The sequence below is a fragment of the Pocillopora damicornis genome, chromosome 1, assembly GCF_964200805.1.
Source record: "Pocillopora damicornis chromosome 1, jaPocDami1.2, whole genome shotgun sequence".
In the NCBI taxonomy this organism is placed as follows: domain Eukaryota; kingdom Metazoa; phylum Cnidaria; class Anthozoa; order Scleractinia; family Pocilloporidae; genus Pocillopora; species Pocillopora damicornis.
This window is the reverse complement of record NC_142670.1, coordinates 25,422,272-25,443,956: the sequence shown is the minus strand read 5'-3', so window position 1 is coordinate 25,443,956 and position 21,685 is coordinate 25,422,272. Positions and strand designations below refer to the sequence as shown.

The 21,685-nt window shown below is 39.3% G+C and overlaps 2 protein-coding genes across 2 annotated transcripts; both read right to left on the bottom strand.

The window, feature by feature from the left end:
• Positions 1–8,099: 8,099 nt before the first annotated feature.
• LOC149052936 (uncharacterized) lies at positions 8,100–10,580 on the bottom strand. Its single transcript, XM_089208325.1, has one exon. The coding sequence runs from the start codon at positions 10,578–10,580 to the stop codon at positions 8,715–8,717; it is 1,866 nt and encodes a 621-aa protein (XP_089064451.1). The 3' UTR covers positions 8,100–8,714.
• A 1,673-nt stretch (positions 10,581–12,253) lies between these two features.
• On the bottom strand, positions 12,254–21,187 carry LOC113664954 (uncharacterized). Its single transcript, XM_089208423.1, has 3 exons — positions 20,770–21,187; positions 18,793–19,478; positions 12,254–13,393 (listed from the first exon to the last, which is right to left on the bottom strand). The coding sequence occupies exons 2-3, from the start codon at positions 19,334–19,336 to the stop codon at positions 13,329–13,331; spliced, it is 609 nt and encodes a 202-aa protein (XP_089064549.1). The 5' UTR covers positions 19,337–19,478; positions 20,770–21,187; the 3' UTR covers positions 12,254–13,328.
• Between the last annotated feature and the right edge of the window lie 498 nt (positions 21,188–21,685).

Sequence of the window (21,685 nt, the reverse complement as noted above, 5' to 3'; positions counted from 1 at the left end):
CGCTTGTCGCAAGTGGCGAGGTAAGCTATTTTACAACACTGCACTACTGCAGTAGAGTTTCACTTGATTCTGTGTGGAGAAGTGTAATTATGATCTAACTCTCGGTATTTCTCAGATTGTATAGAGTAATTTTTTTTCTTTCAGTGAAATTGGATCTTAAATATTCTTTAGGCTAGCTTTTTCCTCTTTCAGTTTTTGTGTGTAGCAGCATTGTATGATGTCAATTTTCTTTCCGTCTTCGCCAGCTTAAGTTCGAGAAACCCCTGATTATCTCTCCATCTAGATGAATTGGTTGGTGATCAGTTGACTCTTGATGAGATTGATTCCGACCCAATTTCTTGAACCTAGAATAATTTCGCTTTCGACGAACCTGTCGGTTGCCCGGTACCACGCACAGATTTCTGGCGGTCCTCGTTCACACTTTTAGATACCACTTAAGCGTCGTCAACTGTCTTTTGTACTTATTGAAGTTCAGTAGACTTGTTGCGTGCAGAATCTTAGAATGATATCTTGAAATCAGCATTTGAACGGCCTTGAAATTGTAGCACTTTAATGCTATGATAAAAATTCACCACGAACGTCTCTGCAAATATTCAGACGCCCTGATAAAAATATAAGTAGACTGTCACTGTCTAAGGGCCATTTTCGTTGTTTGTTTTTGGCATAAATAACGTTTACCTTGTAGTATTAAAACTTGCAACCTGCATTCAAAAGCGATAATCACATCCTCTGGATCAAGTGTACAGTGAACAGCACTCCTAGAGAGCCTAATTGAGAGACTCGAATAAATGATATCGTTCCTTGCTGTCCCTCCTCTTCTTGTCCCTTTAGGCCTCGTACATTCATCAAAAATAAGCACCTTTCATGGGCTTTACTTCGTATGCTAAGTAATACAGGTCTCACCAGTGAGCACTTTTGACCTTCAACATTCAAAGCTTTTAAAACAGTTGCATTGTGACAACTTTGACGCAACAAGGTGGTTACTTAAAATTTGACCAGGCTTTGCTTGATTTGTCACATAGTGGGTAGAGACTTTGTAATGTTGCTTCATTTATGATATTTTGAAAGTGAAATGTGATCATCGCAGTAAATTTTCCAATTTAAGCAATTGGAAAGAAGAAGCCTGAAAAAAATCAGGGCTTCAACGGGATTCGAACCCGTGACCTCCGCGATACCGGTGCGATGCTCTACCAACTGAGCTATGAAGCCACACATTGGGAGCGAGGTCAATTTATTGAGTTCATATCTTCCCGTGCAGTGAAATGATGTGAAGTTTTATATGAAATAATTCATATTTGTACTGCGGTTGTAGATGAAAGTGAAATGTGATCATCGCAGTAAATTTTCCAATTTAAGCAATTGGAAAGAAGAAGCCTGAAAAAAAAAAAAATCAGGGCTTCAACGGGATTCGAACCCGTGACCTCCGCGATACCGGTGCGATGCTCTACCAACTGAGCTATGAAGCCACACATTGGGAGCGAGGTCAATTTATTGAGTTCATATCTTCCCGTGCAGTGAAATGATGTGAAGTTTTTTGAAGTTTTTTTTTTTTTTTTTTCAGGCTTCTTCTTTCCAATTGCTTAAATTGGAAAATTTACTGCGATGATCACATTTCACTTTCATCTACAACCGCAGTACAAATATGAATTATTTCATATAAAACTTCACATTATGATATTTTGTTCATCGTCCGGCGTAACTATCGAACTCATCCTTGAATAATGATTGAAGATATATGAAAATCATATATATGCACTGCAGTGAAGAAACGAGCTGCGAGGATCTCTTATATAGCTATATCTTATGTACCTTTATATAGCTGAGAGGATCTTTTATGTTCAGAACTCATCCTTGTCAGCAGATTCAAATAAACTCTAAGTTTACGGAAATAGAACATTCCTATTTCGTAGCTGATTTCATTTGGAGCCAAGACATCGCTGCTCGTATCTGCTTGTATTTTTACCAATGCGCAATGGATTTATGACGCCTTCCTTACACAAATAAGACTAACTTCATACTTACAGCGCTCTCAGTTGGGTGTTATCACTGAAAATGCCTGATGGCAATTTCTTTAACTGGTTGTTGTCCAACGTCCTACCAAAAGTAATAGAAAGGGGTGTTGATTAATTTGTGAAGAAACTATGTATTCTGGAAAATGTTTTTTTTTTTTTTTCATGTTCTGATCTGGTAACAAAGTCATATTGTCCACAAAGCAATGTCTTCTTTTCAGGTATAGGTAAGGAGACCTAGGGTAGCATCATGAATTATAATCTGACTCAAAACTAATTCAGACTTTTTTTTGGTTGTTTTTTTGGTTTTTTTTGTTAAGAACTGAAAACAACTAAGCGTTTTTCATATGCCTTTCTCCCTCCTCCCGTTGTTGTAATGCAAAAGGCTTGAAATTACATACCGTTATTCAGAAAAGTCTTCATCATATGCCAGGCGACATTGATTGCAAGGAAGGGAGGGTAAGATACCAAGACACAAAATATCTGGATACTTTTGTTTAAATTTACATACACAATGTCTTCACTTGCACCAGCACAAATGATAACGTCATGTTCAAACTTATTTCGCTAATCAAAGCTTAGATGTAAAGTCCCTTTCTGTTTAAAGTAGCTTGTTTAAAACCCAGAGGTAAATCCCTTGGATTATTGTTGTTTAGACCTCGAACACAAGAAAACAAACCAAGGCGTTGATTAAATGAAAGCGTCTATTTGTTAATGTCATTATTTGTCAAATCGTTATAGCGTTTTCAGTAACTGAAACAAGACTCTTACTGAGACTCTTACAAACTTTATTTACCTAATTATAGTTTATAATTTTCATCCACGTGAGGAAAGCTGTGAAGAGTGTGGTGTTTACTGTTAGAAACTAAATTTTGTCAGCAAATTAAGGAAAGGCGGAAAAATTATGTCTCAGAACAAAAATAATGTATTTTACAATTGAAGAAGGATTGTTGTCGGTCACGGCGGTCTGTTGTAGAAAATGGAGATGGAGAAATCCTTTTCTGTCACTCACAACCAAATATTTGTCACTTCACCTATTTGTCGACCGAACGCCGACAGATCGCAGCACTGTTATTTTTACCGAAACATCTGTGTTAGGGGAAATTGTTTTGTGTTAGGTGTTGATTACATTTTCTTCAGTACTTTCCGGTATTATCTGTTGCGATATAATCCTGCGCGCAGCAAAAAGCATTTGAACGGCATAACATAACATGCTTCATAGGGTTTGAAGAAATGCTCGTTTTGTATTCCAAAATGAATTCATGTCACCGTTTTAAGGCACTGGAAAGCAAAAATGTTAATAAGTATTAGGGATGTTGCACACTCCAGTGGTTCTAGTAGATCGATATCCTGGATGTCAGGCAATGTTCTTAGAAAGTAAGTTGAACGCTGTTTAAGCCGAACTGAGGTAAAAGCAGCGGAGCATGCCTTTGACAGTATCTGAGGAACTCTGCCAATTGACCAAATCAGACACCTTTTCAATGGCGAATTCTTCTTGATACTTTTGTGAACCTATCGCCGCTGTTAGTGGTTCTTCCCTCCCATTGTTATAATATCTGTTATCTTAAATACTTCTCTCACACTTTCTTTCTCACCCGGCTTTGCGATAATCCTGCACTTCTTGTCGTTTGGGAAGAAGCCAGAATCTGGACTCAGGGTACTCAAAATGTCTCACCATCTCTTGATTTCTGCAGTGGAGCCTGTGCCACCCGCATCATCGGCGAGCGAGTACTGCTTTGCTGTGGACACCACCTGCACACTCCTGATCAGGGGCCAGATGTTAAGAGCACAAAGAGCCCTAGCGATTAAATCGCCTTTTGCGCTCCCTTCCGCTCTGTGACAGGATCTCACAACCGCTGGTGATAAGTTAATACTTGTCTCTAAATCTTGGTCACGAAAGTAGTTACAATGTTTACCTGGTCGCGTGAGCATCACCACGCGCATATAAAAGCTGAGTAAGCATTCTTTTAAAGTTGTTTTCCCTTTGACTTCGAGTGACCTTTATCGAGTGACGTTTCTTGACTCTTAACTCTGGCCTCAAGCGGAACCGAGACGTGAGTACCTTCGTTATTTTGCTTCGGTTACTTTTCCAAGTTACGGGGAAAATTTACAAAAGAGCTTATTTCTTTTTCTCTGGCCGTAAACGGACCAGAATCAGAAATTCGGTTTGGTTTTTCCTCCGCAGGAAAATAGACAATAAGCGCTACATGGCAGTTTTTAATTGGCGCAAAGCAATGTGGTGGACATAGCCTGTGAACGAGGTTGAGTTTTAGCATCGAATGTATTCAGGCTTAAAGTGTTGGGCCGCGCATAAACGATAACCAAACTTGTTACAGTTCACTCTTATCTTTCGAGTAAATTTTAAAATATTAATTATTTATAGTACAAAGGTAATACTGTGAATCGCTTTAACTGTTAACGTACTAATGAAAAACAACAATTGTGGGAACAGTTAAAGTTTATTGGCTGATTGATTTAATTTGATTAACTAATTCATTTGTCTTACGTAAACATTGGCGATAGGATCGATCAGTAGATTACTTTAGCGGACGAAAAAACCATACTTTTCTGAAAAAAAAAAGCTTGTGAAAGTAACTGTCACACATCTTTAATTTCAATCAGTCGAAAAACTGGCGTTCCATAAAATGCCTTCTGTGGTATACCATTCCGGGGCAGAAAACTTCAGAGGCTTGTTGTCCGGTGTAAGCGAGAGAAAACCTTGTAAAAAAAAGATAATCGCGTTCATCAATGCTCCATGTAAGCTCTTGGTAGAGTGTCGGCTAATAGCATACCCTTCTCAGGCTTGTAGCGTATCTCATAGTCATACGGCTGAAGTCGCGACAAAAGGGCGCTCTAGCTTCTTTGGTGCTGATGCTGGAAGCTTCCGCATAAAAAATGTTTGGGGCTTTTGATCAGTCCACAGGCACGCATACTGGTGGTGGTTAGATAGGTACCTCACTAACCCAGGTTATCCCATGACCATAATCTTATCTGCTTCATCACATGTCCAATGAATGGCACTTCGCTTTATTTCGAACCTCTCCTTAGTTAGTCTTATCTGTTTCGTCCTGTCTATGCAATAATTATTCTTCAGCTCCAAGATTTTAAAGATCCTACCTTTCTCTTCCTTGGAGGCAAAGGCAAACCAGAGTGGATATGGAGGGCTTCTGTCCCGATACATGCGATGAAATTCCCTACTCGATAGTTGTGCAGCTACGAGGGTAAATTGAGGGTAAATTCTATGTTTAAAGCCAATTTTTCCAATTTTTCTCCAGATATCCACGAAGATTAAGTCTCAAACGTACTGGAACATTAGAAGTGAAGATTTTCTACGGTGTTTGAGGCTTAGAACTGATGCACTGCTGCTTCTATCTGCTTGCGATGTCATATTTGTCATGGTTCTGTCGCGTCTTGGTCAAAAGTCAGCTTACATTCGGCTAAAAGACAGGTTAAAACTGCTGTATGTCTTGCATTGAGTTTGCTATGCCACCATGTAGCATAGCGGCCCGAGATTTCAGAAGAGACAGGGTAAACAGAAATTTTGAACAGATTTCAAGGCCTACCAGCTCGCAAGCACATGGTTCTAGTACGTCACGATATCTCGAGCTTCAGTCCTATCATTGCGAGACCTTACAATTTGGGAGGGAAACAACAAAACAAACATAATTTTATGCAAGTCGAGGTTCGTACCCTGCATCGGATGTTTTGCCCTATAGTGTATTACAAAAATTCTTTAGGATATTCTTTAACTGAGAAATCGAAACTTGCAACCGGTATCCACACCTGATTACAAACAGTTACAATGTAAATGAAAACAATATGTGACTCATGGGTATACAACTCGAAAACAATAATTACATCCTCTGTACCAAATGCACAGTGAAAAGCTCTCTTAGAGAGCCTAATTGAGCGACTCAAATAAATGATATCGTGTCTGAGCTTTCTTGTTGTCCCTCCTGGCCCCGTACATTCATAAAAAATAACCACTTTTTATGCGCTTTACTTCATACCCTAAGTACTACAGGTCTCACCGGTAAGTACTTTTGACCTTTAGAACCTTAAAAACCGGTCAAATTAAGATAGCTTTTTGATGCAACAAGGTAATACACGGAACTTAGGATAAATAAGTAACCTGTGTACTCCATATATGACTAGATTTTGCTTTAATTTGTCACATAGTGGCCTGAAGCTTTGTGATGTTGTTTATTGACGGTCCATTTTTTTTTCTTCCGGCGCAACTAACGAACTCATCCTTGTCAGCAGATTCAAAATTAAACACGATTCAAGGAGACAACGAAACTCCCTTCCCTTTGGGTAGCAAAAATAGGCCTTTAGTGGCCAACACCCTCCCTCCCCCCCCCCCCCCCCTAGCTCCCCTCTTCCCAACTCGATGGTCCAAAGGAAATTAGGCTGAGAACTGCTTGAATGGATTAATATTTCATCATTATTTATGATTAATTTGATTTTATTGAGGCTAATATTAACTAAGTAATTAAAGACTGTATTTCTCCTGGATGTAAGATGGATTTTAAACTTAGGCTTTTTCATTCGGTGTTGAAGGGTCATTACTGTATCAAACAGTAATACAAATGTTTTAAAAATGGTGAAACAGAGAATTAACTCTGAAGTGTAAATTAAAGTGCTATTTAAACCCATGAATAACCCACAGGGCGTTAGCCCTAATAAAGGAAAACAGGGAACCACACGAGGCAAAGAAAAAAATCTTTTGACCTCGGTGGGAATCGAACCCACGACCTCCGGATTAGATCTACCGTTACTCTGCCGACTGAGCTACGAGGTCGCACAGAGAAAGTCGGGGACGATTTAGGATGGTGAATCGCGGCGAAGAGAAAGTAAGGGTACATATGAATGTTGTGCCGCGTAGCACTGGGAACACAAATGGTGAAACAGAGAATTAACTCTGAAGTGTAAATTAAAGTGCTATTTAAAACAAATGTTTTACTTCGGGGACAAATTCTAATTATTTTAACGCTTTAAATGTTACAATTATCCCTGAAATGATCTGTTTGTCTCTTCTTGTTTTCCTTTTACTAAGTCAGTACGCCTAGATTAAAACTAGGAAGAATACTATTTACTTTTTTACTTAAAGTATTATTAGGTTGACATGGCTATTAAATATGGCTTTTGGCAAGTCCTCCAACTTGTTGTTGTCCAAATTTCTGTCAGAAAATAACGACAGTTAGTGTGTGTAACAAGTATTCAGCTGCTCTACAATCTAAACGCATTATCAATATCCTCGATACTTTAAGGTAGCTAGAGATGGTTTGATTAAGAACCAATCAAAACCATTTCTAAATGTCACTCTTCGTTTGCTGATGTCTATTAAAACTTTCATCTATGATTTCTCCAAATACATCCTTCTTATCAGGGATCGCCATATATTTGTTTGATTCCCTTTTTACCATTTAAGACTTATTCGTATTGTAGGACTGCTTAGGAAAAAGGTAATTTATTGTGGTCATTATTGAAGGTGTGAATGTTTCGTGTTCAATGTAGAGAACTCTTCTTGAGTATTGGCGATTGGGGCTCCTGGTTCTTATAGGATTTAACACTCGGAGGCAGTCCCTTACATCAAAGAATGCTGATCGTTGAAGTTCACAGAATCCACTTGCAAGAATGACCAAATTTATGCGATGTGCTTTGTTAGCTCCTATTTTCAGTTGTTTTCTGCTGATGTCTTGAGGGACGGTTTCGCCTTCAACATCGCTGCACATCGCACTTAAGAGTTCAGCTTCCAGGTCTCTCAGTTCATTATGTCTTTGTATGACAAATCCGCCTTCTCTATAGATAATGGTGTGGTCGAACGAGAGGACTTCCTCACATACACAAGTGGAGGGAATATTATTGACGAACCAGACTTAGCGCAGTTTGACACCTTTACGAAACGCCCGTTTAATCAGGTTGCAACCCATTTCTCAGAGAAGACGTACTGTCAGCCACACTTATGACCCTTTTACAACCGCCAAGTCTAGCACTCGCTTGATCTTTGGTTGTCCCCTAACCTTAATCTTATCTGCTCTGACTTTGAGTTCTTTTGCTCTTTTGCAGCTGACTACGACCTGTGCCGTCTTAAGGTGGTCTTCCACTCAAATTTTAAAAAAATTCAGTTTATGCTTTACCTAAGTTATTTAAGTACCATTGGAGAGATCACCTCAAACTGATAATTTTAAGAATTTTGATAGACATGTCGTTGCCATGGTAACCAAGTTTTGGGCCCCCAACTGTGAAAATAATGGTGTTCTTGTAAAAAGGATATCTCAAGAACTAGCGGTCCTATTCACCTGAAATTGGTATCAAAACTAAGTACAAAGATGGCTTTATGTCATGAACCTCAGAAAACCCATATTTTTTATGCCAAGCTATTATAAAATTGCAACTGTTCCTTGATTACAACATTTTTGTTTGTATTATCACCATGGATACATCTGTCAACAACCATGTAACTAAAAATCACTAATAATTTTAGGTTCACAACACAGAACTATACTCAAGCAAACCTCCCTGAAAATTTCATCCCTTTTGGTTTAATACTTTTCAAGAAATCCTTTTTGCCGTGACGGGCACTCTCTCAAAATTGCAAAACTGAGAAAATCAAGTTTAAAGATTTAAGTTGATCAATCAAAATAATCACTAAAGCAACTGGTGCCTTTTGGAAAGTTTAAGCTAAGCTCTTTGATGTTCTCATTAAAATGCACCAGGTGCATATATGTCACCCTCCTTTTCCTGGGATTTGTCATTTTTTTTCTTTCTTTTTCCCCTGAGTAGCCTCCTCCTTGTCTTGTTCTTCTCTTGGAACTTGTATTCAGCTTTCAAAACACGAATCTTGTCCAACTGCTGGCATTCATTTATACAGAATTCACCTGGGGGAATTCCAAGACTCTCAAACACTTTAATAGCTGCTCTTGAACCAATATTAAAGTGAGCGACAGCATCATAAACCCCCAGCTGCAGTACTTCAGAACCAACAAACACCCCCTTTGGCACACGCTCCCAAACCATACCATTGAGTGACTCATTCTGGTTTTGAGTCTTGCCATCAAGACATTTGCTGAGAAGGCTGTCCTCACTCAACCTTTTATAAATGGGTTTGATTTCCTCTCTGACATCTAAAGGTAGGCCAGTTCCATGTTTGAAAGTGTTTGTCCTATTGACCTTGTCCCGCTGAAAACCACACCAGCTTTCAGGACCCTCAGGGCAATGCCCATGGTAATTACTGTCTGCAGAAGAAGCACAGTGAAACAAGCTGGCATAAATTGCCTTCTTCATGGCAGCAAGATCACCTGAGTTGCTTCGAATGGCAATTCCATAGTAATTTTGCAGTCTGTCAATCATGGCATCTGTCAGCCTGCCTTTCCCACCCATCGCTTTCTTTTCCTTCTTTAACTTTCGTAAAGCTGTTCCCAGTCGTTTTTGAACATGGCCAACACATTCCTTCTTTTGAACTTCAATATCATAGACTTGGTATACATCTTTGACTAATGAGTAACTTTTGCTGTCACCATCGCCATAATATTCATCATACTGCAGCTTATGCAGATCTACTGACCTTTGAAACATTCGAAGGGCGCCTTCTGGTTCCATAGCTGGTGCTGAACCCTTAAAGTTTGCCTTGCAAGAGGCTCTGTGGTCTGCTCTCCATGCAGTAGTTTCTGGGGTGTCAGGATCATTTTCATGCTCCCTGCACTTGATACAAACTTTGCTTAGGGGCTCAACATCTACCACTTTCCCTGTATCCATGCTAATAGCACTCACACAGCCATTTAAAGAAGAAAAGCCTCTTCTCTGCCATGTTCCATTAACAGACACTCCACATCTTGCTATGCCCTCATCTGAACCTGGCTTGATATCGTGAATCTCTCTTGCAGTATCACGCATTGTCTCCAGTGAGATCTTCTTTACTGCTCGGAGTATTTCTTTATTATGGCGAGCATATGGTGTAGGTCTAGGAGGTGGCGGCATGTTCATAAGTCCACAAAACCTCTTACCTGCCGCACGTCCACAACCAACAGATCTTGAAGCATACACAAATCTTCTGTTTACTTCAAAGAAACGGCCTATTTGAGCTGAAGTAAAGAATTCCATAGACCAACCACACGAGCAGCAAAGCAAACGAAGATTCGAGGCACAACCTTTGCGTTTCATAGCTTGCTCTTGTAAAATTAAATCACAAACAAAGCATTCTTTGCATGGCATACATTCCATCACAGAAGACAAAATTCTCATATCTACAAACCGAAATCCACTTATGATTGACTCCTTACACTCCTTGATACCCTCAGAAGATGCGGTGGTCAGACCTGCTGGAATCTTGCGGGCAGAAGCTGAACATTCTTTCCCAAGACCTTTGGTGCTGACACTCGTTTTTTCCTTCTTCGAACGCTTCGATTCAGTAGAGTACTGGTTTCCACGATATTTACGCTTTTTTGTGTAACCAGAACGAGCCTTTGGTGGCATTGATAAATAAATTATCAAGCAAAATCGCAATAGGAATAGAGTGAACGAATACGACCAAAATGGTGGATGATAAGTTGGGAAATAGTGTCGCCACATATCATCCGCCATTTTGGGTGCTCGTAACTCACTGCATGTATGCTTGATTGAAATGTCAATAAACAACGGGAATAACCAGGGAGGGGTCCCAGGAGAAATTCTGTCGTTTCCTTTTGACTGCAACTGCGTTTTGTTTTCATAAACAAACCGTTGCTATGGTCGTTGCTAAGGTGAAAATTCATACTCGCTAAGGAATTTAGCAAAATTTTTGACTTTACCTCCTGAATATGGAAAAAAGGAAGCTGTAGAATGAAAGAGTAATGGTTAAAGATACCAAAAAGCACCATTTTCAAAATGAAAGTTTTTTGACAAAAAATACAAATTTTTGAGTGGAAGACCACCTTAACAAGAGACTCATATGGTAACTGGTGTGTTTGAGATGTTATATGGTCAACGGGGAACGTTGTCACTTTGTAATTATTAAGTAATTGTTCCACATCTCTAAGATTTTATCGATAATACCTTTCTTTTCCTCGGAAAAATTGGAACATTAGAGGTGAAGATTTGTTGCGGTATTTGAGGCTTGAAACTGATGCGCTGCTGCTACTCTCTGCTTGGGACGTCGTATTATTTAAGGTTCTGTCGCCGTGTCTCGGTTCAAAGTCAGCTTAAATTCGACTAAAACACAGGTTAGAAGCTGCTCTATGTCTTGCTGAGAACTTGCCATGCCCTCATGTAGCGTTAGCTGCCCGAAATATCAGAAAAGACGGTGTAAACAGAACTTTGAACAGGTTCGATGACCTACCAGCTCCAAAGCACATGGTTCTACCAGGTCGTAATATCTCGCACCATAATTCCTACCATTACGAGACCCTCTTACAATTCGGGAGGGAAAACAATATAACATGCATAATTCTATGGACATCGAGGTTTATACTTTGCATTGAATGTTTTTCTGTGATAGAATATCACAAAAACCCTTTGAAACCTGCAACCGGTATCCACACCCGATTACAAACAGTAATGATGAAAACAAGAAAATGACTAGTGGTTATACCACTCGACAGCTTCGCATAAATATTATTCTAGCATAAATGACGTTTACGTTTTTTATATAGATTGATATTTTATCCTATTATTGAAACTTGCAACACGCATTCAAAAGCGATGATCACATCCTATGGATCAAATGCATAGAGGAGAGGACTTTTAGAGAGCCTTGGTGAGAGACTCGAATAAATGATATCGTGCCTGAGTTTTCTTGTTGTCCCTCCAGGCCTCCTACATTCATCGTAAATAAGCACCTCTCACGGGCTTTACTTCGTACGCTAAGTAATACAGGTCTCGCCGGTGATTGCTTTTGACCTTCGGGGCCCATTGAGATACATTTTTGACGCAACGTGCATCTCGGATGCTAGAGTAAATAAGTAACCCAAGTCCTTCAAATGTGACCGGACGTTGCTTTGATTTGCCCCATAGTAGCTTGAGACTTTGTAATGTCGCTGCATTGATGGTCTTTTGTTTATCCTCCAGCGTAACTAACGAACTCATCCTTGTCAGCATATTTAAAATCAAGCATGATTGAACGCGAAAACGAGACGCCCTTTCCTTTGGGAAAGTAATTGAAAACTACAAACTTCCTGTATATAAGATAAGTTCCAAGCTTAGCTTTTATATTGGGGGCTGGCGGGTGTATTATGACTGAGGTATCAAACAGTGATACAAATCTGTGACTTGAGCGGCAAAGTCTTCTTATTGTGATGCCATACATGTCGCTATCTGTTCCTAAAATTATCTGATTATGTCCCCTTGTCTTGCTTTTTAAAAGTCAGTAAGATTAAAACTACAAAGAAGAGTCTTTACTCTTTGACTTACATATGTTTTAGCTAGTTATTTGGTACGTATGAAACAGCTTTATGATAAGTTATTAGACAAACTATGCGCTTTCATTTATGGAAGTTAAACAACACATGTTCAACTTTGAAACTCGTCGCGATGGCTGAAACCCTCAGACTTCGAATTCCTATAGTAACTATATGCCGAATATGAACGAATGACAAATATCGTAATAAACAAACTAAATATTCGAAAGCATTTGGACGCCCCTCCCTGTGCAAGTGAAACACTATGAATGTCACTACCAATATTTTTTACTTTCATATCACAAAGATAAAGCAATAGGTAAATTGAGGAGTGTCCCAGTGATTCTTGACCTGACTCTGTTTCGATTTTTTGCATGGAGATCGACGCTGTGTGATGTTTCTTCATTGTTTAGATTTCTTTCTCTGGTTTACTGGAGTTTCTTCTCGACGAGCTATGCCACTGTTTGACCAAAGAAGCTTATCATGAGAAAACTTTTAAAAGGCGAAACTTGGGAGCGCAGTCTTTGACAAAGAGATTATACAATGTAATAAACTACGATTAGAAAGGAAATTTTTGTTGAAAACACTAACTTCAGAACACATTAACTTAGGAATACACTTCACAAGTTTTCTTGATAATTTGTATAGCGAGCAAAATTGGAAGATATATAAATGCGAATGGCATGTAGTGTTCAGCAGAAGTGAGGAGAGGGATGTAGCACAGGGGGTAGGAAGGTTTAGTCAAAGGGTGCATCTGACCTACACCACTACTCCATTGTACTTGCAGGGTAAAAAATTTCCATGTTTACAAAAGTAAAGCATTTCTGCTTCGTAGCTGATTTCATTTGAGCTAAGACATCGCTGCTCGTATCTGTTGGTATTTTTATCAATGCGTGATGGATGCGTTCCTTACATAAATATGACAGACTCCAAACTTACAGCCCTCTCAGTTTGGTGTTGTTACTGAAAATAACTGATGGTAATTTCTTGAACTGGTTGATCTGCGGCAACCTACCAAAAGTAATAGAAAGGGGTTTTAATTACGTTTTGCTTATCAACATAGTGCGGGCACCGTGTATGCTCGAAAATGACGTATATTTTAGAGTTATAATTTGCTAACAAAGTCATATTGCCTTAAAATTGATGTCTTCTGTCCGGTTTTACATATAGAGACCTAAGATTTCACACTGTAATTTAGAGCAGTCCTCATTATGATCCAGGCGACATTGATTGCAGGGAGGGGGAGTTTAAGAAATACCAAGTCAAAAATTGTCTGAATAGTTTGTTTTTTTTTTTTTAAACTTTATATTCACAGTTTCCTCACTTGTACCAGCACGATGATGACGCCATGTTTAAACTTATTTCGCTGATCAAGGTCTAGGTGTGAAGTATTTTTCCTGTTTAAAGCAGCTTGTAGAATGGCTGAAAATCAAAAGAAACCCGGCATGTTTGTCATGTGGTCGGGCTCTATTAAGCAAAATGTTTATGCTTTATAGGTAGTGATATGTATACTCCCTGTGATTTTGATGTCTCAAGGGATGGATGGGGAGGAATGTTATAATAGAGAGTCGTCCACAGTGGAATAAAAAGAAAATTTTTCGGCAAAAGAATTAATCAAAGTGCTCTGTGAGCAAACTCGGGAATTGACACATGATTTTTTGGATTATGTCTAATGTTATCTGGTTTAGGGAATTTTGTGGTTGATTGTCATATCTAGAGTACGAGCAGTAGTTCAGTGTTCGCTAATGTAGCAAAGAAACAAAGTAACGTTGGGATAAGAAGGCATTACAATTGAAATGATCATGTTATTGCATTTGACAAGGGTGGATGATGTCATGTGTTTTAAACGTATATCATTTCTCTTTCTGGTTCAAAAGAAAAGGTTGGAAGTAAATGTTGGTGAAAAGTGGAATTTACTGTCTATCATTATAAATATTAGAAAATCAAGGCAATACTGTCTTAATGAAATATTAACGATTCCCTCTTTATCAAATGAGACAAACGGGAACGAGTTTTGAGTGATATAACTAAGCCAAGACTGCCACCGTCATTTTGTATCTCCGCCTGGGTAGATTTTAGTCACGTGCTAGGCAACGTATAATCAATAACAAGATAGAATTTCATTTCAGGCCTATTTATCGATTTTGTGGTGTGTAACTTTCGCATTTTAGTAGGTATACGTAATATGTATTTTGAATCTTGAAATTGTCTTGAAACGTAAGAGAAAATTGTTCTATTAAAAATTCACTGAAAATCGGTAGCTAAAATTGTTTGTTTGGGTGTTATTTGATTTTCGTGTTAACTTGTAACTTCGTTAGCCGCCAGCATCTTCTGTTGCTTCACACAGGAAAAACACAGGATACGACACGTAATGATCGATTTTGTCTTCAATCTCACGCCGTAACAGGAAAAGCTTTTAAACATCTGTAAACTCCGAGTGCTTCGCAGTAAGTGATATTTTCAATGAATCTTCGAATTGTTTTCAAGTTTCAATTTTATGAAAAACGAAGGTTGTTCTGTTATTTCAGTGTGAATCTTTGCATGCCTGCCAGTCGCTGGCGCCGCTTGTTGAAACTAAAACGAAAAAAAAACTCTTTTAAGATTATCATTGGCTTCTTTGTCACCCCACCACTATTCTTAGCAACAAAGGTCGCCATTTTGTTTGTTTATTGCTCGCCAAAAACTATCAAATGCACTCAAAAGCCTAAAATCGAAAAAAAGTTTACAGGAATCGACCAATCGAGCGAGCGAGCGAGCGAGCGAATGCCATTCCCCACATCGTATCTACAACTCGCTCTTGCGCATGCGCGCAATTCACGAGTTAAAAACTGAGAAAAAGCCTCCTGATAATTGGGAAATGAGGCGGGACTCTACTCATTGGACCCTAATTTACACGCTCAAAAACACTGTATATAAGTAGCAGAGGTACAAAACCAAGGTTCTAGCTCCAATTGGGCTTGTCAGCTTAGTTGATAGGGCACTGTACCAGAATCGCGGAGGTCATGGGTTCAACTACGTGAAGGCCAGGGCCCAGTTGTTCGAAGGTCAATTAGCGCCAACCCAGGATCAAATTTAACTACAGGTTTCTTTATTTCTTTGTTCAAATGCCGTTTAGGGATAACTTTCATTTTTTTTAGAGCATGCAATAATCAAATTTTGGACAAAGATAATCAGACCGGATTTTCTTTCAAAGCTTTCAGATCTTCTTGGGTTATCTTAACCCAGCTTTGAACAACCCGGCTCATTAATTTTGGGCTTTATTTTCACAACTGCTTCAATAGTGTTCATTACCGTGAGATCACTCATCTTCAACTTCAACATAGTTTCAACTTTGTTGAACTTGAAAAAATGTTTTGGCTGGAAGGAACCATTTTGACACAAGTTGAATTATATTCATCATTTCAATTTGATATTCAGCCCAACAAATTAGTACTAAAATGCTTAAGGTTTAGCTTAATCAAAAAATTTTAAATAGCCCCTCAAGTCTGACGTGAAACAGCTTTGAGGTAAATGAAAATACGAATGACTTGTAGGTATACCATGCAGAGGTACAGCAGCTCTTCAACGTCGTATTAATAGTATTCTATTGTATTAATGCCCACGACCAAATTATACCCGTATGATTGAAAAAAAGACAACTTTGTCAGTTAAGTGCTGGAGTAAATTGTCCCTTCAGTATGGACTTGTTTATGCCACCCACATGGTCATATGGCCCCTCTGTAGCTGACAAGGTGGAATTCAAAAGTTGAGCGAGACTTACCGGAAGTTAAACTTCGACTGGAATTCCACTTGTCACCATACACAGAGGGATTACGTGCCCTCCCTTGGACCCCACTCTGTTTTCAAAACTTGAAGCCCAGTGGTAGTGAAGTAAAGATTGAGTTCAGTTAGGTGCAATGCTCTCTAAAGTAATCCCTCTGAGTATGGTGACAACTGGAATTTCAGTCGAACTTCAACTTCCGATAAGTCTCGTTCGAATCCGTATTCAAAAGTTTGTATCAGATCCCCTGAACCAAATGCACGGTTGAGAGGACTCATAAAAAACCTTATTGAGAGATTCCAAAAACTGATGTCCTGCCCGAGTTTTCTTCTTGTCTCTCCAAGCCTCGTACTTTTATGGAAAAAGAGCGCCTTTCATGCGCCCTTCCTCACGGGTGGCAAAAATAAACCCCTAGTGGCCAACTAACAGTTCAAAGCGAGTGTTTTATGAATTAAAGATAGACGAATTCACCGGAACGTAAAGATCGCACGGGGTGACAGCGCCGTCACACTCGCCTGCAGTGAATGATGTGGCCTTCCACTCAACGCATCGGAAAGGATATCAGAGCAAGGTCTTATTTTTTCAGTCGAAGGGCGGCCGATGTACTTCCTGAGACTTGCTTCACTGCGATGACCGAAGATCGCTATGATGAGCTAGCCGCGATGAACAGCAGCGTGATCGCAGTATGAATTTGAATAGTTATGCCAGTTTGGTTATATTTTTCATCATTCTTGTTTGTTCTGTTTTGTTTTTGGTCACGAAACTTTACTTACTATACGAGTGTTCGCTGTGTTTTATTTTTATTACCGTACATAAGCTTGCCATCTAACTAAGCTTGAAAACCTCTAAAACTCGGACTGTCCATTTCGTTTTCTCAATGAGGATTTTCGTCTCTGCTCACGCTATAATAACGTAAATTACGGCGCCCGGCCTTTTTAAAAACCTTTCTTTGGTTCTTCTGTTGCTACTTGCCGGCTCGATTGTTCCGAAATTTCACTTTCAATAAACGAAAAAGAGTCAGAGAGAAGTCCCGGAAAAAGTCAAACATAGTACAATTTGGCAGATGGCGCGACAGCTTTAGCTCTGCTCTATGCTCTATACTCTCATAGAGCACGCTCTTTCAACTAATGACAGCACGCGTTATATCCGAACTTTATCATAAATTCCTACTGAATATGTGCTCTGGCAAGTCCTCCAATTGGTTGTTGTCCAAACGCCTATCTGCAAATGACGACAGTTATAATTAGTGTGTGTAACAAGTATATTCAGTTGCTTTATCAATCTAAATGCATCATCATTATCATCATTATATTTAAGTAGCTAGAGATGTTTTGGGTAAAAAACAATCAATCCATTTCTAAATTTCGCTTCGATTATTGACCTGACTCTGTTTCGATTTTTTGCATGGATATCGACGGTGTGTAATGTTCTTTTATTGTAAAGAGTTCTTTATCTGGTTTACTAGATTTTCTTTTCGAAGAGCTATGCCACTGTTTGACCAAAGAAGCTTATCATAGGAAAACTTTTCCGAGCCGAACCTTGGGAGAGCAGTCTTTGAAAAATAGATTATAGAATGTAATAAACTACGATTAGAAAAGAAATTCTTGTTGAAAACACTGATTTCAGAGCTCACAAAGCTCGGAATACACTTCACAAGTTTTCTTTGATAATTTGAATAGCGAGCAAATTTTGAAGATATATAAATGGAAATGGCATGGAGTGTTCAGCAGAAGTGAGGATAGGGATGTAGCACAGGGGGTAGGAGAGTAGAGTCCATGGTGCATTTGACTTACACCACTACTTGCAGGGGAAAAAATTCCATGTTTACAGAAACAAAACATTCCTGCTTCGTAGCTGATTTCATTTGGAGCTAAGACATCACTGCTCGTATCTGTTGGTATTTTTATCAATACGCGATGGATTTAACGCGTTCCTTACATAAATATGACAGACTCCTAACTTACAGCCATTTCAGAAAGATAGCACTTTTCAATTTGTTGTGACGCTTTAGCAAGCACATTTCATTTCGCTTTTCCAAATGATGAATTTGTTTACATATCAGTTATCAATAGCAATCAAATATCAATATTTACCGAGCCCAAGTGATCTCCAAATTGAATTCAGGAGACAATTTCGCTTCTTCTATTCGAAAGCTTCTTTACTTGCTTTTCAGACTTTTGTGCACAGATTGTAAAGATTTGAGTATTCTTTACCCTATATGATTTTTATATGAAACCATAAAATGCCCATCCATAGATGCAGAACGAACCCCGGCAAGCTGTATTTTGCTTGATCGGCCTGCATGCGTTCATATTATAAATATATATTTTGCATGCGTTCATTTATACAAAGTGCCTCACAGTAATATCACTGCCTATATGTGGACGCACGGGGTATCATGAAGTTTCGCCCCATTGCATGCTATCTAAATTTGTAATGATTTTGACGGGAAAGGGGTATCATACATTCTGCCATAAGGAGACGAGATAAGGGATTTGGAGGCGAAATGGTTAGAATGGTGGCGAGTTGGTCAAAAAGTATGGCCAAAGCCTCCATAAACCACGCACATACGTACACGACATCTGACGATCACACCTTCTCGACTTTATAGGTTTCCAAATTTCAAAATACTTATTTAGTATTTCCATACCTTTGATTTGTAGGGTACTGGCGGCCTTGAAGAATCCATAACCAGTAAATACTGAGCATACATACGATCCAGCGTGGGATTTTTGGACTTTGTCAAAGTGGAGAGTGTCGCCATTTACGACACCTTTAGCTAAAGTATTTCCAAGCTTACGCCAAGTCGTTTTCGTGGACATATGACCATCAACCCAGCAGTGAAAAGTTGCTGATTTGTTGACGGGAACTACCTGCGATTTGGGAAAAACATGGACTTTTGGTGCAACAACAAGATGTCCTTTCAGTCCACGAATTCCATTAGAACCTTTTATTCCCTTGCTGCCCTTCAAGCCAATAGATCCTTTTTTCCCTTGAGGACCAGGTAAACCGGACTCTCCCTTAAAGCCTACGTCACCTTTCTCGCCTTTTACCCCAACTGGTCCTTGCTTGCCACTCACGCCTGGGGCCCCACTTAGACCCATAAATCCTCGTGGGCCAGGGAGCCCCGGAGGCCCTGGCTCTCCTTTGTACCCAGGATACCCGTGAGCACCGGGAGGGCCTGGAGGTCCCATTACGTCGATTTTTTTGTGGCGTTGCAAGCTCGATTAAACTGATTGTTGATTTCACGGGGAACATCTTGTACAGTAATCTGAGCAGTGTTTCTTTTTCTTCTTTGGAGATCGTTATTTCCTATTTCTTTACAGTTTTTTAAATCTAAAAAAAAGTAAGATAATAAAGCAGTTGAAAAAAAAATGTCACTGCTTACGACTGTAAAACAAACTACTATTTAGTTTTTGACAGAGTGAAAGGGCTGGACCGGGAACTATTTAGCTCAAGGTCATGAAGAAGTCAGGACCAGTCAAGAAGTATTTTGTCGTATCGCTGTCGTTCTTTCTGGCGGGGCCGTACGTCATATAATAAGCAGAACTGGTTTATCATGTTAGATTTTAGCGTTTCCTCATGAATGTCACCCTTGCCTCATACCACAGGCGGAACACTCTACGAGTGTGTTGACATGCAAAACAAAATTAGTCAAACCAATGAAAGATAAAAAATAAAGAATCCTTTGAAGAATCGAGATTTTCGGATCTTTTAGTGTCATCAAGCAAATAATACTAACAAAATTTGACTCATTTGCCTTTGCTTGACGTTATTTTCCTTGATTGATTCAAAGAGGCGAAATTTCATGGCCGCAGTATGAGATGACAAGACGCAGAGTTTACGCTGAAAAGAGACCAATGTGTCCACTAGATTTGGCTATGGACGCCGTTTTAACCTCTTCTTTGATGGACTGCTCGATTCATAGAAGTCTGTGATATTTTCATTAAGAGCGCAATAAGAGTTTTCTATAACCTTAATACTCAACAGGGAGACCAAAGGCCTACTTTAATCCTGCAGGAAGCGCAACCTAACACCTGAAAGTAAACAGCCAGGTTTGACCTTTACCTCTTTATTTTCATCAATTTTACTTTGCGTCGTATAGGATGTTTCGATTACGGTTTTCTTAGACATCGATAGTAAGTTTCGATTACGGTTTTCTTAGACATCGATAGTATAGGAGGTATACTATATTGTTGTTGTTCAACTCGGTCGCTTTTTCAAAGTCAGTGTTAGGTTATGGAAACATCGGGGAATGAGTTTATCTAACCACCCGGCGTATTCATAATCCTTATGTAAACAATGACTATGCTGGTAATGTATCGTTTGTCCCTGCTTGACTTATTCTTTATCAATTTCATTGTCATTTAAATGAAGGGGTGCAATATCCTCATAAAGTTAAAGTTTTCTTTTAAAGTGTTGCCATCATGGAGTGAAATATGAAGTGGAAGAGAAATAAGGCTTCAAAAGCATTAGAACATTGAGTCTAGATTAGTCCTTAGATTGATCAGGGCTATGGTTTGCGAACACTGACTTCTTCACATCAATGTAACAACCGATTTTTTTTTTAACCTGATTCAATGACACGTAAATGAGAGGTTAGATTCGCAAATAGCCGCTCACTCACCCTTCAACGTTTCCTTTTCGTCTTCATCGTTTTCGTTCTTTGACGGTCCAGTGATTTTCATGTGACTTTCCACGTCAGAGATTCGCAGCTCGTTCATTTTTGTTCGTCTGTTTATTGTTTCCATCCTCATGAAGAGCGCAACTATAAGCAGCATGGAAACAAAAGAAAGAACCGTAGAGGTTCTGTAGAGAACGATCTCTGAGCATATTTTTGCAGGTTTCTTCGCTGAGTCCATTGTAGTTTTTCAATACTTCTGGTAAACAACTTGCCTAATAAGACGACGTGGGAAGTGATCTTTGTATTTCAACTGACTGCTTCAGCTTCCTGTGTTTCTGATCACGTCTCCGCTTGATCTAATCCCTGCGTGTATTCCTGTGTCACGAGACCTGATACGATAAAGAAAAAATAGCCTACTCTGTTTGTGTTGCGTTACCTGTTACTTGAGACAGATATGCGATTTTGATTTGCAAATCGTGCTTCAGTATCATTCGATAAACCTGAACAGCCACTAGTTTTGTTATCTATTTCAAATACAAGGTATACCTTTTAGAGAGTAGAAATTAATTTGCGGAAAAAGTGCACCAAAACTATTTCCTGTAGGTCACATAAGGGCAGATGAAGTTTCATGTTGAAAGTCCTTCGAATGCCGCACTTTTCTTCGGCAGACTGCTGCAAGAACTCGCGTTCACTCTTGAGACGGCTTTCAGTCCATTCTGAAGTGACGTGAGCTCACGCAAAGCTTGAGCAGTAAGGTTCACGCTATTTTACGTGAAACTTGAAAGGATAGGCTAACGTTTGCCGTCTCACGTAAACGCAGCGCTAAATCTCTTTACTTGTCAATCTCTGGTTCTCTCCTATCGACCATTGTAAGTAACGCTAACAAATGTGACTTAATACATTCCTCAGTCTGCCTACT

Coding starts and splice junctions, on each gene's coding strand:
- LOC149052936 (XM_089208325.1), bottom strand. CDS start 10,580: ATGTGGCGACACTATTTCCCAACTTATCATCCACCATTTTGGTCGTAT.
- LOC113664954 (XM_089208423.1), bottom strand. CDS start 19,336: ATGGGACCTCCAGGCCCTCCCGGTGCTCACGGGTATCCTGGGTACAAA. Junction 13,394..18,792: donor CAGTACCCTACAAATCAAAG/GTATGGAAATAC, acceptor TACTTTTGGTAG/GTTGCCGCAGATCAACCAGT.